Source organism: Neophocaena asiaeorientalis, unplaced genomic scaffold (genome assembly GCF_003031525.2).
Source record: "Neophocaena asiaeorientalis asiaeorientalis breed wild unplaced genomic scaffold, Neophocaena_asiaeorientalis_V1.1 scaffold226, whole genome shotgun sequence".
Taxonomy (NCBI): domain Eukaryota; kingdom Metazoa; phylum Chordata; class Mammalia; order Artiodactyla; family Phocoenidae; genus Neophocaena; species Neophocaena asiaeorientalis.
In genome coordinates this window covers 12,600,309-12,614,858 of record NW_020173037.1, presented here as the reverse complement: position 1 = coordinate 12,614,858, position 14,550 = coordinate 12,600,309, and the positions used below count along the sequence as shown (strand labels likewise).

At 38.1% G+C, this 14,550-nt stretch overlaps 1 protein-coding gene across 1 annotated transcript; it reads left to right on the top strand.

The window, feature by feature from the left end:
* Positions 1-3,910: 3,910 nt before the first annotated feature.
* On the top strand, positions 3,911-11,542 carry LOC112398194 (carboxypeptidase A6; the record flags this gene model as incomplete). Its single annotated transcript, XM_024742625.1, has 3 exons — positions 3,911-4,113; positions 7,954-8,038; positions 11,246-11,542. Coding segments are annotated over 3 exons (476 nt in total), but the record flags the coding sequence as incomplete, so codon positions are not given.
* Positions 11,543-14,550: the final 3,008 nt, after the last annotated feature.

The following is a 14,550-nucleotide window of genomic DNA, read 5'->3' as shown; positions in this document are numbered from 1 at the left end:
GCAATTATACTCCAATAAAGATGTTTAAAAAAATAATAATACCAACAATAAAGAAGGCATACTAAAGAAAAAATGATAAAGTATTAATGAAGAACATAAAACTCCATCTGAGCAAATGGAATGGTGTAACATGTCCTTGGATTGGATGACTCAGTATAATAATATCCTCCCCAAATCAGTATTAAGTTTAATGCAATTCCAATTAGAATCTCAACAGGGTTTTTCATTTGTTTTCTGTTTTGGGGAATTGATAAAATGATCATAAACTTTATACGGAAAAGTAAATAGACCCTAAAAACCAATAAAACTGGAAGAAGAATACTAGTAAGGGGAACTTGTCTGATATTGAGCATACCTTAATGCTCCTACAGATTGATAGGGTGACAGTATGGAAATAGACAAATAGACCAGCAGAACAGAGAATCCAGGAATAGATCTACAAATGCAGTTGACTCTAATATACGACCAAGGTGGTGTTTCAATTCAGTGGGAAAATGATAGAATATTTAATAAATGATGCTGACAGAATTGGCTATCACCATAGAAAAACTGAAGTTATAACTAGGTTACATAGGTACAAAAATAAATCCAAAAAAAAATCCAGAAGGATTAAAGACTTAGATGAAAAAGAACAAAATAAAATGATAACATTCTTAGAAGAAAACCTATAAATAACCTATAATCCTTTAGAATAGGGGAAACTTTCTTCACCAAGAGAGGAAACCCAAAGGCATTGAAAAAGACATAGTAATTACATAAAATTTAAAATGTCTAAAATGATAAGTTATAATAAACAATTCAATAGAAAAATTATAAATATGAGAATAAAATGCAATGCAGATGACAAACATCTATACAAAGCTTTTATACACGGGTAAGAAAAAAGATAAACAGCCCAAGAGAGAATAACATGAGATAAGGACATGATTAAGCAATTCAGAGAGGAGTCCCATCCAGTGAACCTACGAATCAACGCTCAAACATACTTGCAGTAGCAAACTGGCAAAAATCAAAAGGTGATACTCTTTCAGGGTACTGTCGGCAGGTATTGAGGAGAAATGGTACTCTTCTGCATTACTTGGGGGAGTGTGAACAGTAACAAGCTTAGTAAACAATTTGGCAAAACTTATGAGAATTAAAAATAAAATCCTTTTAAAACCTTTACATTTTGTATGATGTGAAATTTAAAACCTCTAAGTGAAAAGAAATTGAAAAAATAACCAATGAAAATATGCCACAATAACTACGACATCTTTCACTCTCACATTTCAATAGGAGTTCAGCTAGGTATAAAAGTCTAGACTCATTTCCTTTTTTCAAAAGTACTGTGGAAATATTACTCTGGTGTTGCTATTTAAAACGTCAGATGTGGATCTAATTCTCATTCCTTTATAGATGGCCTGCTTCTTTCTCTCTGGAATTGGTTCGTTCCTAAATTTCACTTTACTGTGTCAAAGTGTTGCTCTTTTCCCTTTTCTCTCTCGTGTTGGTACCCATTCAATCTTTCTTTAATCGTGGCACAATTTCAGTTAGCAGTTCTTCAAATATTTTTTTCTCTTTTAGAACCCTTATTAATCAGATGTTGACAATTATTCTATTTTTCATACCCTTTAATTTTTTTTTCTCTTTTTTCCAATTCTTTGTCTCGTCTAATGCCTTCTGGAAACATTTCAAAACCCGCTCCATCTCATTAATTCACTCATCCACTGTATTCACTCTATTGAGGAGAAATGGTACTCTTCTGCATTACTTGGGGGAGTGTGAACAGTAACAAACTTAGTAAACAATTTGGCAAAACTTATGAGAATTAAAAATAAAATCCTTTTAAAACCTTTACATTTTGTATGATGTGAAATTTAAAACCTCTAAGTGAAAAGAAATTGAAAAAATAACCAATGAAAATATGCCACAATAACTACGACATCTTTCACTCTCACATTTCAATAGGAGTTCAGCTAGGTATAAAAGTCTAGACTCATTTCCTTTTTTCAAAAGTACTGTGGAAATATTACTCTGGTGTTGCTATTTAAAACGTCAGATGTGGATCTAATTCTCATTCCTTTATAGATGGCCTGCTTCTTTCTCTCTGGAATTGGTTCGTTCCTAAATTTCACTTTACTGTGTCAAAGTGTTGCTCTTTTCCCTTTTCTCTCTCGTGTTGGTACCCATTCAATCTTTCTTTAATCGTGGCACAATTTCAGTCAGCAGTTCTTCAAATATTTAATTTTTTTCTCTTTTAGAACCCTTATTAATCAGATGTTGACAATTATTCTATTTTTCATACCCTTTAATTTTTTTTTCTTTTTTCCAATTCTTTGTCTCGTCTAATGCCTTCTGGAAACATTTCAAAACCCGCTCCATCTCATTAATTCACTCATCCACTGTATTCACTCAACCCATGAGTTAAGTTTTTTATTTCCATTATATCTCATTGGTTCTTTTTTATAACTTCTCGTCCCTGTTTAATGTTTCCAGTGCCCTCCTATATGCCCTTGAGAATATTTATTAGGATTATTGTGAGTTCTTGTTTCTCTGGCTCATTACTTCTGCTCCCGCTGGAATTAGCTGCTCTATTTGTGATCTCTCCTTTCCAGGGCTTTACATCAATGTTCCTCAAATGTCTCTTTTTCCTATTCCTTCAGGAGTATCAGCTACAGTTTTTATATTAAGTTCTGAGTTCTATCCATATCCCACTTGCTTTTGAGGCATCTCCAGAATTAGACTCAAAGGAGGAAAACCACAATTGCTGCAAGTTCCCCCATCTACACTCCCCTATGGCATAAATGAGATTTAACATACTCAAGAATTAGCCTGATCTTAGTTGTCTTTTCATTTTCAGAAGTATTAGACTATGTCACGGACTCACCAAACATTTTCCATTTGTTTGTGGAAAGAGTTACAGTGTTCCAGGGGTATGGGAGAGATTGTAAGGACTCAGAATGGCAAGTAACTGAAAAATGTCATTATTTCCAAAATTTCTTGGAACTTAACACTGTGATTGTTATAGTGAATCTTATTTTCCTTCCTCCCCTTCATAGACCTGTATACATTTTTAATTTGACAATTATTAAAATTTAGTTTTGAGGACTTAACTGAACTGACCCCTAAGATAACTGGAGAGGCCTCGGGTTTCACAAAGCCAGTTTGTATATAGCTGATCTAAAAATATAATAGAAATTGGTATGGCATGTTCGGTGGAATTATTTCAGTCTTGCCTCCCTGCCTGTTCTTGATATATCAGTATTTGTATCTTACCAGACATCTGTACAGAGGTCTAGCCTTTTCTTTGGATCTGACATTCATTTATTCAACAAATATTTGTTGAACACTTGCCATACTTGTTCTAGTTGTCAGGTGCCCAGCAGGAAAAACACAGCCCCTGACTTCTCAGAGCATTAGAATCTAACAAAGAATCCAGATTGAATGTAGGCTCTGTTAGAGCAAGGATTTCTTCCTATGTTGTCTTCCACTGTATCCCAGGCACCCAGATTAGTGTAAATATTGGTTGCATGTTAAATGAGTACATTTTGACACTAATTACACGTGTGTTGAATGTTATGGGGGGAAAGTGCAAGTGTCATGGAGTGTATAAACAGGAGGCCTTTCCTGCTCTGGGGGGATCATGTAGAATTAGTTCTCCAACTGATAGAGCCCTCCCTTTAGAGTGGTTTATGCAGGCTTAAACAAGCAGCACCTAGTTCCTATTCAGGCTGCCCTCCCATTACGCATGGAGGCCTGAACTGTCTTGGATTTTTCAGTATTGATTTCTTTAAATGAGAAGTTAGAGGAACTGCTTAATAATACCGTGTGTTTACAGAAATAAAAGAAAAATCAGTTTAACAATGCCGATTTGTGTTTCTTGCTTCTTGCCTGCCCATCCCTTCACCCCATTTTCTTTTCTAATTTGCAGATGAAGGAGCTTCCATGCACCCTTGTGATGATACATACTGTGGACCTTTCCCAGAATCTGAGCCGGAAGTGAAAGCTGTAGCTAACTTCCTCCGAAAACACAAGAAGCACATAAGGGCTTACCTCTCTTTTCACGCATATGCTCAGATGTTGCTGTATCCCTATTCTTACAAATATGCAACAATCCCTAATTTTAGCTGTGTGGTAAGTACTTGAAGCTGGATACGTGTGTCAGGCTTCATCCTTTTCTAATGCTAAGATGGTTCTATGTGGTAATGATCATAGCAAACACATTGTGTTTGTTCTAATTAGCATTTCATATATACATAATCTCACTTATTTTTCATAATCTATTCAGTAACAATTATTATCCACATTTTACAGATGAGGAAACTGAAACTTAAAGATGTTAAGTCATTATACTAAGAACACAGAGCTACTAAGTGTCATAGCCAGGATTCACCCCAAATCTGGCTCCAGCATTGTTGCTTTTAACCACTGTTCATGCTGCTTCTCCAATGCAATCACTTCAAACATATTTACATTCTTACCACAGGTTATTTGGAAAATGTCAGGATGGAGGTGATTAGTATTATAGCTCCGGTCACATATGCAGGGCTGTAATTAACTTTATTGAGTAAACAACTGTTCGTAAATTATGGTCTGACTCAATTAAAAGCAAGTTTTAATTTATAAACGCTATTTGCTTAATGCTACTAAGTCTCTGGGCATGCATCTGACAAATTAGTGCTAAGAATGAACAGCCTTTCAGGCATGAGATTACCTGAAAGTGAAAGAGCAGAGTTCCTTCCTCACCTCATCTCAGAAACCCAACAAGCTATCCACTATAGGGACTAATTCCTCAGTAAAGTGAGTCTGCTTCAGAGCCTACATCATCTGAAGGCCTATAAAGTTCAAGACCAGGCCAAACTAATACATAGTGTTAGAAGCAAGGAAGAGGGAGGGAGGGAGGAGGGATTGGGACGGCGCACAGGCGGGCTTTGGGACTGCTGTTGATTTTCTATTCCTTGCTGGATGCTGGTTTTGGATGACTGCATACAACTAGTGATCATTCATTGAACTATAAACTTAAAATCTGTATACTCTTCTGTATGTATTTTAGGCTTGAATTTAAAAGTTTTTATAAAAAAGAAGCATCCTCTCTCTCCCTATACCTCAGACTCCAAATCCTGCACCAGTTGCTTGGGGTTGCGGGAATTCCTGATCTCCGTGGCCAGGACCTGGGAAGAATTTGGAACGTGAGGTCAGAAGGTGGCCTGGGGGAAGGCTTGCATTCTGTCCAAAAGAGGAACTTTGTTCTTAGCATTTCATGCAAGAATTCTGAGCAAATTCTCTCTCTTGAGAAATACTGTAAAGGTGGGAGTGATATTTGATAGTGCTGTTCTTCAGCTCCTCGGTGGGTCAAATAGGCTTCTCATTCTTGATGTTATTGACCTGGCAACCTAACCACCTTGTACCAAAATGTTTCTATACGCGAATGTTCAGCCTTTTCTAAATTGGACACAGCATCTGTTTGCATCCTCACAACAGATTATATAGAATATGTAATATATTAAAACTACCACATGAGGGCTCCCCTGGTGGCGCAGTGGTTGAGAGTCCGCTTGCCGATGCAGGGGACGCGGGTTCGTGCCCCGGTCCGGGAGGATCCCACGTGCCGCGGAGCGGCTGGGCCCGTGAGCCATGGCCGCTGAGCCTGCGTGTCCGGAGCCTGTGCTCCACAACGGGAGAGGCCACAGCGGTGGGAGGCCCGCATACCGCAAAAACAAAACAAAACAAAACAAAAAAAACCTACCACATGAGAATATTCTCCATATTTTGAATTTATCTTCCCATCAGGAGTTATTTTCCTTGTGTCTTGGATTGGAGGATGTGGTATAAAGAGTGGATCAGTGGTTCACAACCAATGATGAATTTCCCTCCCAAGGGACACTGACAGTGTTGGAGACATTTTTTGATGGCCACAACAGGGGTGGGGGATGTTATTGGCATCTAGTGGGTAGAGGCCAAGGATGCTGTGAAACATCCTACATTGTACAGGACAGCCTTCCACAGCAAATGATTTAGTCCAAACTGTCAGTGGTGACCCACTGAGAAATCCTGTTAGCGGGTTGCAGATAAGCTAAATCGCTAAAACTAAGATTACAGTTCTCAGATAATAGATGTCTCTGAATGTTAGCCAGTAGCCATTAAGTTCTGTTCAACTTGTTCAAAGACATTCCATCAATATGTAGGAGTCTGTGTTTCTGCTAAGATATTTCGGTCACTAAGTTGCTTTAAATATAAAAATATTTAAATAAAACATATACTCCTTACTTAGCTGAGGTCCAATAAGGGAGACCTGGGTCCTTCTGGATGAATGGAAAAAAAGAAGGAATGGACAAAAGGAAGAATCACTTAAACTCTTTTAAATAGGTGCCATCCTGGAAAATATTCTTAGAAAATTTTATGAAGCTTCTACTCTTTGAGGAAGGATCATGTCTAAACCTCTTATCAACGTGCACCTGCACGTCGGTGGCAGAAGTCCAGTGAGCCCAAAAGGCTAAAACTATGCATACATTTTGTGAAAATAGGCAGAGTGGTTATCTTTCTTTTTCCTCGGTAGATTATTTTTCTTGGGTTTAGTCATCTGAAATAATGAGGAACAAAGGTCTCCTCACCAGCAGAATGCAGTCATCTTCTAAATGTAGAAATTTCTGCCCTTGCCATGGAATATCACTGAGGCCATTGGAGAAGATGTTAAAAATCTTAGCACATTCTCCATTAAGATACCTCATTATGGTGTTTACATTCCTTTCTTGTCGGCTCCTGCAAGGAGAATGTCGTCATCAGTGAGATCAATTAATTAATGTCTGCCAGGTTCTGGAGCCTGGTTCCTGAACAGCCACTCAGTGTGGCATTTGCTGCAAATGTGGCTTCCTGCTTCCCTGAGGTGAGTGAGGACAGCAGGCTGAAGCCAGGTCCAGCACACAGTACCACGTTGCCCGGAGTGCTTCAACTGATAGATTAAATTATTCACAGGCACCTGGAAATGGGAGAGTTGTATACTGGTTTCAACACACTTCTTTTCCTCTCACTGGTCATACAATACTTCTCTAACTCCTTGCTGAAACTAGTGCTTTTATACCGTTTGAAAATGTTTTCAAGGGTAGTCCGTATCATTCTCGTTCATCTTAGAATATTCACCTTTTAGTATTTTGAAGGTGTTTATTTTTCCTGCTTTTTGGCATTGCTAGGAAGTTCCACCTCAGAATTTCTACATCTTAGCCGCACCTGGCTGAGCTCTGCCACAAGCCTGTGTAACCTTAGAAGTCACGAAGCAGTCTCAAAGTGTTTCCATTCCCACAAGGGATAAACACACAGAGCAAGAGGAGTCATTCTTACTGAATTAAAGCATTTCTGAACTGATCCAAATGGGTTTTAAATACCTTGAACCGGGCCGCCACTTAAAGATGTATGCACTTAAAGATCAATGAGATTAACTCGATACTGTTGCAGATCTATGCTTATTCAACATTCATGCAAGAAACAGTGCTTAAGTGTCTGTTATATACAGGCACGTTGCTAAATACTATATTTGTAGCTATGAGCAAAACTGACTTGGGCCCTGCCCTGTCAAGCATTTTGTAATTTATAGAAATGGGTGTCTCTGAACTAAAATGAAGAGAACAGAACACTAAATCAGCCTCAGAAGATGTATTTATCCCAACATAGCCACTCCTTGCTGTGTAACCCCAGCCTGACCACTGAACCTCGCTGGGCCTTCCTTTTCTCATCTGTATATGGAAATATTACTGATCACTGGCTCATTGTGAGAATTAATCAAGGGAAATAATGTGTTCTAAAACATATTGCAAAATGCAGCATGTGACAAAGAGTAGCAATATTATTATTAAATATAGCTATTCACCAATGTGCCTAGCGTTCTCCAAATTGATGACCGATAATGCTCAACGTGTCAGTGTTTCTAAAGGTTTCAATGCAATGATGTAAGTGATAACATTTCTCCATTTAACCTCACAGGAATCTGCAGCTTATAAAGCTGTGAAGGCACTTCAGTCGGTGTACGGCATACAGTATCGATACGGGCCTGCTTCCAGCACATTGTGTAAGTTTCCTATGGATGCTGTGTTGGAATAATCTCTCGAACCAATATCCTGTGTAATGACCTCCCTCAAAAAAAACCCAGAAAATGTGTTCCCCCCTAAAGTGAAAAATTTGACTACCAAATTAGCCAAGGAAGATGGAGGGAGTTTATGTCTGATTAGTTTTACCCTGCTTGACAGAAATCACTGTACCAATTGAAAAAACCCTAAGCAGAGAATATTCTAAGCATGTAGTAAAGACTACAAGGTTGAATTGAGATCTTATGACCGTGCAAAGTACCAAAACGGGCTCCTTAAGCTGTTGTAACTACTGCAAAGGTAGAAATGGGCCTTGAGAAGATAATGTAATGTTTGAGCCCTTGAAGGAGCTTCCCTTTTATCCCTTCCTTCTACCATTCTTGTTATGAAATTCTGTTTCTTACATAACACCTTCAACCAAATTTCCCCTTGAAAGGTAGTTAAAATATTTCTTATTTCATATGAAATAAAGGGCAACCAGGTATATGGAAAGAACTTGGACAAAGAACCAGGAGAAATGGATTCTAGTCTTAATTCTGCCACTAGTTAGATGTAATCCTGACAAAGATATTAGTCCTGGGCTTCAGTTTCCATAACTGTTAAATGAGGAATTGGACTAGATCATTTCTCATGGCCTTTCAAACTCTAAAATTAATTGACTATACGACTTGAAAAATCTAGTGAGAAATCATATATTTCCGAATGTCTAGCGGCGTTCCAGGAGCTTGCCGTGATCGTATGGTGGTTAGTACTCTGTGAATCTCTACGCATGCATATGAAGGTATATACACACGTTACATATATATGCATACATAGTGACATCTGATTATACTTTTTAGTGAGGTAGCAAATTTCTCCTTGATTTCTTTAATTTACCCATCATTATATTCCTAACCACTCACTTTCTTCAGCCTTCAGCAGAAATGCTTGGTTTGTTAATTAACACTGTTTATCATATAATTTTATCCTAGTAATGGTAATGTCTTAATTATCAGAGGCTTTCTCTTAAGTTCATGATCATTGGTCTAATGCTGACCTTTTTACAAATGTTTTTTAATAGAGCCACCTTGAAAGGGGAAATGTAGTATTTTTAAAAAATCACATTACCAGTTAATGCCAGCAGAATATATATTAAAAACATTAAGTTTTTAAAATCTTACTCTCAGTTCACCTTTTCAGCTTGGTATCAAGGCACAGTCATAGTATTATATTTACCAAGAACAACCTGTTACCATAGAAATGAGGCTGTCATATCACTATGATGTAAGTGTTGGCAAATATTGTCTTTGACTTTGGCTACTATGACTACTATTTGCAGTTCCAGTGAATCTAACTCAGAGGGACAATGAAACCACAGCCTACCTTCTGTCTCCAACTGAAGCAAGGGGGGCCTGGGAAACAGCAGAGTCATTTAATTGCCATCATCACATAATTCTCTAACTGGCAAGAATAGCATTAAAAAGTGGTATCATTTGAGTTGGAAATTTTTTAAATAATAAAATGGTGTTATGTCAGGCTGGATAATATACATTTCAGGGAGAAAAGTATAGAAAGAGTCTTCTATGAACATTCATTCATTTATTAATTAATTATTGAAAGCATGTTAGGCTAAAAACTGCATACTAGGCACTTTGGGGTGAAAAGATGCCCAACGATAACATCTAATATATTCTGAGCACATTATTCAATTTTTGCAACAACCCTATGCAGTAAGTATTACGATCCCTTTTTCAAAGGGGAGACTGAGGCACAGAGTCACGGCAGGTGCTGGGATCAGATATAGCCTAAGCCCTAAAGCACCTGCACTTTCCTCTGTGCTGAAAAGCTGGAGCTTGTAAGGTCATAGGAGCCAGAAGGCGAGAGGTACCAGAATGGATTGTCAGCTAAGTTAAATGCTGCTGAGACGTTGACCATGAGGTCTGAGGGGAAAGAAGAACAAAAAAAGGAGATTAGGCCTGCTGTCATTGGTGACCTTCAAGAACAAAGGTTTCACAGCCTGGTAGAGGCAAGAACCAGACTGAAAGTGGTTGAGGATACAGAAGCAACATACATAGGTTCTCTTTTGAGTTCTAAACCAAAAGGAAGAAGAAAAAGAAGATGGTATATAATAGGATCATGAGAAGGAAGTGCTACAGGAAAGCAGTGCTTGGAGATTTTGGTGTCCAAAATGCAAGATGCAAGGTGGGGTTGCGGAGAGGTTTACTAAGGAAACAGGGTCCTAGAGAAGACAACAAAAAATGGGATCAAACCACACCAAGTGTAAAAGACGAGCAGCATTTCTTCCTGAGCTAGAAGGAGAAAAGTCAGGATTGCGATGTAAGCAAAGGAGGTGATGGGCTAACTACCCACGATGAGTATTGGAGACAGTGGTAAAGTGAGGGGCAGGACCAGAAGAGAATAAGAAAGGTTCACGTAAGCGAAGGTCTAGAAAAAGGAGCCCAGAGCACCACTGGTAATGGAGAAGCACCACAGAGATTAGCACGAATTTCCAACAAACACTTTCTCCACCTACTTTGTGAGGAAGACAGAGAAACTGGACTAGGGATTGAGAATTAGCAAAACAAAAGCTGAAAAGGACTAGCAAAGGGTCTGGTGAGAAACTCAGTGGAGTAATTAACCACGCCCAGCTAGAGAGTTCAATGAAATTATAAGAAGCCCAGGGGAAGTCTGGAAACTGTAGTAAGTAAAGGCAAAGAACAAGTTCATCAGGAGTGAAAAAATAGGGCGAGAAGAAGAAAAGAGGTTTTCTGGGATCAGAATTGCAATATTCTAGACCTTAGAAAAGGAGAAGAACTGAGTGAGAAGAAAAAAAAGTCCACAGTGTGATTATGTTTATTGGTGAATAAAGTGAAGGTGGAGAGAAATGATATTGGAGTTGCAGCTAAGAAACTGAGGTCATCATACTAGAAAAGCATTACTACTTAGACTAGCTCCTCAAAGAACAAAGTTTCCATAACTGGCAGAGGCAAGAACCAGACTGAAGGTGGCTGGGATGATTTATGATGATAGCAGGTATGATTTGTAAGTTCCATGAGCTTGATGCTCAGGAACTCAGCTTAAACTGCTCTTGTTGAAAGGGTATTTCATTGGAAGGATTTAGTATGGCTTAGTAAGCAAGTACTATATATACATTTTGAAAATTATTCAGACTCTTTAGTGAAGCTGACTTTTTTTTTTCTTTTACCTTTTAGATGTGAGCTCTGGTAGCTCAATGGATTGGGCCTACAAAAATGGAATACCCTACACATTTGCTTTTGAACTACGTGACACTGGGCATTTTGGCTTTTTACTCCCAGAGATGCTCATCAAACCCACCTGTACAGAAACCATGCTGGCTGTGAAGAATATCACAATGCACCTACTAAGGAAGTGTCCCTGAGATGCCCCAAGAGGCAATTCAACCTCCAGAGAGAGCTGGTTCTGCACAAGAGCTGCTTGGCAGTGGGTGCAAATTGTTTTTAAAGAGAAGGGCGATTACTGAGAGGGAACTTATCTGGGGACTTTAAAAGGACCTTCTCATGCAATTCAACTCTCTGTGGCAATAAAAAAATGGTGGAAAAAAAATTAGAGTATAACCTAGTTTGTTGTAAGAGAAGGCATCCATTTTCTGCCCCTTTAGAGTCTTATTTGATTAAGCAGGGAGGGGAGATTTTCTAGTTCTTTGGCCTCAAGAAATGTACAAATTGAGGATTCCACTTCAATAAATCTCATGTTCTCAATTAAGATCTAGGCTACTGGGGCATCCTTGGTGGTGCAGTGGTTAAGAATCCGCCTGCCAATGCAGGGGACACGGGTTCAAGCCCTGGTCTGGGAAGATCCTACATGCCGCAGAGCAACTGAGCCCGTGCGCCACAACTACTGAGCCTGCGCTCTAGAGCCCGGGAAGCCACCGCAAAGAGAAGCCCACGCACCGCAACAAAGAGTAGCCCCCGCTGCTGCACCTAGCAGCAACAAAGACCCAACACAGCCAAAAATAAATAAAATAAAAATATTTTTTAATTTTATAAAAAGATCTAGGCTACTAATGGTGTTTACTCGCTTGGTTTCCACGTAAAATGAAGATTTTTGGAATGGAAAGAACTATATTTCTTAATATAATAAATATACAACTTAATAAGACCTCAGATTATTCACATCATCCCCTGGCATTAGTGCACCAAACGCCTATAAAAATGTAGCATGGAAAAGCACTTCTATTTATACTTTGAGAACGCCACTTAAAAAGAAAAAAAAGAGGACGAGCCACACAGTGTTAAGAGCTTTATACTTATTAACAATCTCACCAATTCCTGAAATACTATGAGGTGTACTATGAGGTGGATACTATTATCATCCCCATTTTTCAGATGAAGAAACTGAGGTTTAAGAAGGTGATATAGACTCCCATTTCCAGGAATATGACAGGATGAGTAACTGGACTGCTAGAAATAACTAAAATTTCAGGACAAAACATAACTTTTTAAAGTCATCTTTAAAACATCGGACAACGAAGTAAGGAAATCCCAGGCCAGGCACTGAGTGAAGGCAGGGTCCTAGAAAGGTAAGAGATACTCTGTTATCCCAAGAGCATCTGTCAAATCAGCTAAGTGCAGACTGATTTTCACAGCATTTTGGAGAATAGTCATGGGAACAAAGCCCAACACTATGTAGTCCAAGGTGGGAAGTCTAACAGCAGGTTCTCCTCCTCCCAGAATTCTGGGATTCCAAAGTGCTAATCCTTCAGTGTCAGGGCAAACTGCAAATAAACCCCCATACTACCTCCAATGGACCACAAGGAAAACTGACCATTTCAGATTTGGGCAAGAGTAGAGAGGGGAGAAATTGCCACTGAGAATTTGGAACCACAAGTCACCCGTCACCCAGGTTTGTGGCACAAATTCAGATTACCTAGATAGTCTGATAAACCTCTAGCCAAGAATTTAATTCTGATTAATCCCAGATTGGTTATACCCTCTAAATATTTCGTAGAAGCAAATCCTCTCAGAGGATTGATTTATCTGACCAAAACACTTCATGAACACCAGGATAAAGAGAAGAGCCTAAAAAGTTCCAGAAAGAAAAAGAAACGGTCACAAGGAAATGAGGACCAGAGTAGCGTGAAAATTCTCAACAGCACCACTGAAGCTTGAAGCTGATGGAGAAATGCCTTTAGAGGTTTGAGGAAAAATTCTGTCCTAAAAATCAATACCCAGCAAAACAATCAATGAAATGTTAGTATAGAATATAGACATTTTCATAAAACTGAGGTCCTAGGTATTTACCTTTCTCTGGAAACTCCTTAAGGATATGCTCTACCAAAATGAGGGTGTACACTAAGAGAAAGCTGTAGAACCCCAGGAAACAGGAAATTCAACATAGGAGAAAGGAATGAAAAGAAATCTCAAGATACATAATCTGAAAAAGAATAGATATATAACTAAATCACTTTGCTCTACACTTGAAACACAACACTAAATTAACGATACCTCAGTTTAAAAATAAATAAAATTATAATTTACCTCTCCATTAAAAAAAAACTCAAGATAATGGTGAAGGAAAAAGTCCCACTAACAGCATATGCCAGGTTTAGAGAACAACTAACTTGAAATAGGAGGAAGAAAACTAAAGACTTTAGATGAAGTTCTCCGAAATAAATATGAAACAGAACACTTAAACACACTCAAGGCAATTTACTTATATCAAAAATTTAAGGATGAGTTAGTAATAAAAGCATGGAAACCAAACAAACCAAAAAGAATAAAAATTTAAAAAGGCAATTGTTAAGTCTGTTGAAAACAATGAGTTATACAAGAGAAGAAATATAGCCTACTATGTGACTTGCCTATAAATAATATGTATATAGTTAAAATGTCAGCCCTAAATACAGATTTAACCAAAAACTGTGATGTACATATGAGAAGGATAGAAAGAAGTAAATGTATGTGAGAGGAGGGGGGTGTAGAGTTATAGCCTCATCTGCCATATTAAGTCAATAAACATCTAAAAGCAAAAAAAAAAAAAAAAAAGCAGTATCTGTATGTTATTTCAAAATAAGAAAGTAAGTACTAGAAGACCTAATTTTAATGATTAAAAATTACTGGCTAATGAGAGGGACCCGGGAGTGAGGAAGGATGCAGCAGGGGACTGCTGCTTTTAATATAAGCCTAGTCATATTATTTGACTGGTTTTTAATTATGAAAAATATCATGGAGTATATTCCTTTTAAAAAACTCCCAACTATTCACCACCCAATCTTTTTGATGTTTATAAAATGTACATTGTTTCAATTAAAAAATCTAAATTAAATTTAAAAGATTAAATAAGATTATCTGTGGAATGCATAGCATAGAACCTATACTAGACAACCAGGAAATATTAGTTTTGTCCGTGTTTTACAAATCTAATTTATCTTGTAGTCTCAGTTATATATTTGCAGGAATGGATCTCATGGAGGTTTGAGGCTTAGTCCTGCTAAGGGATACTACACCTGGGAATTTAAACTTCAATTCATCCCATC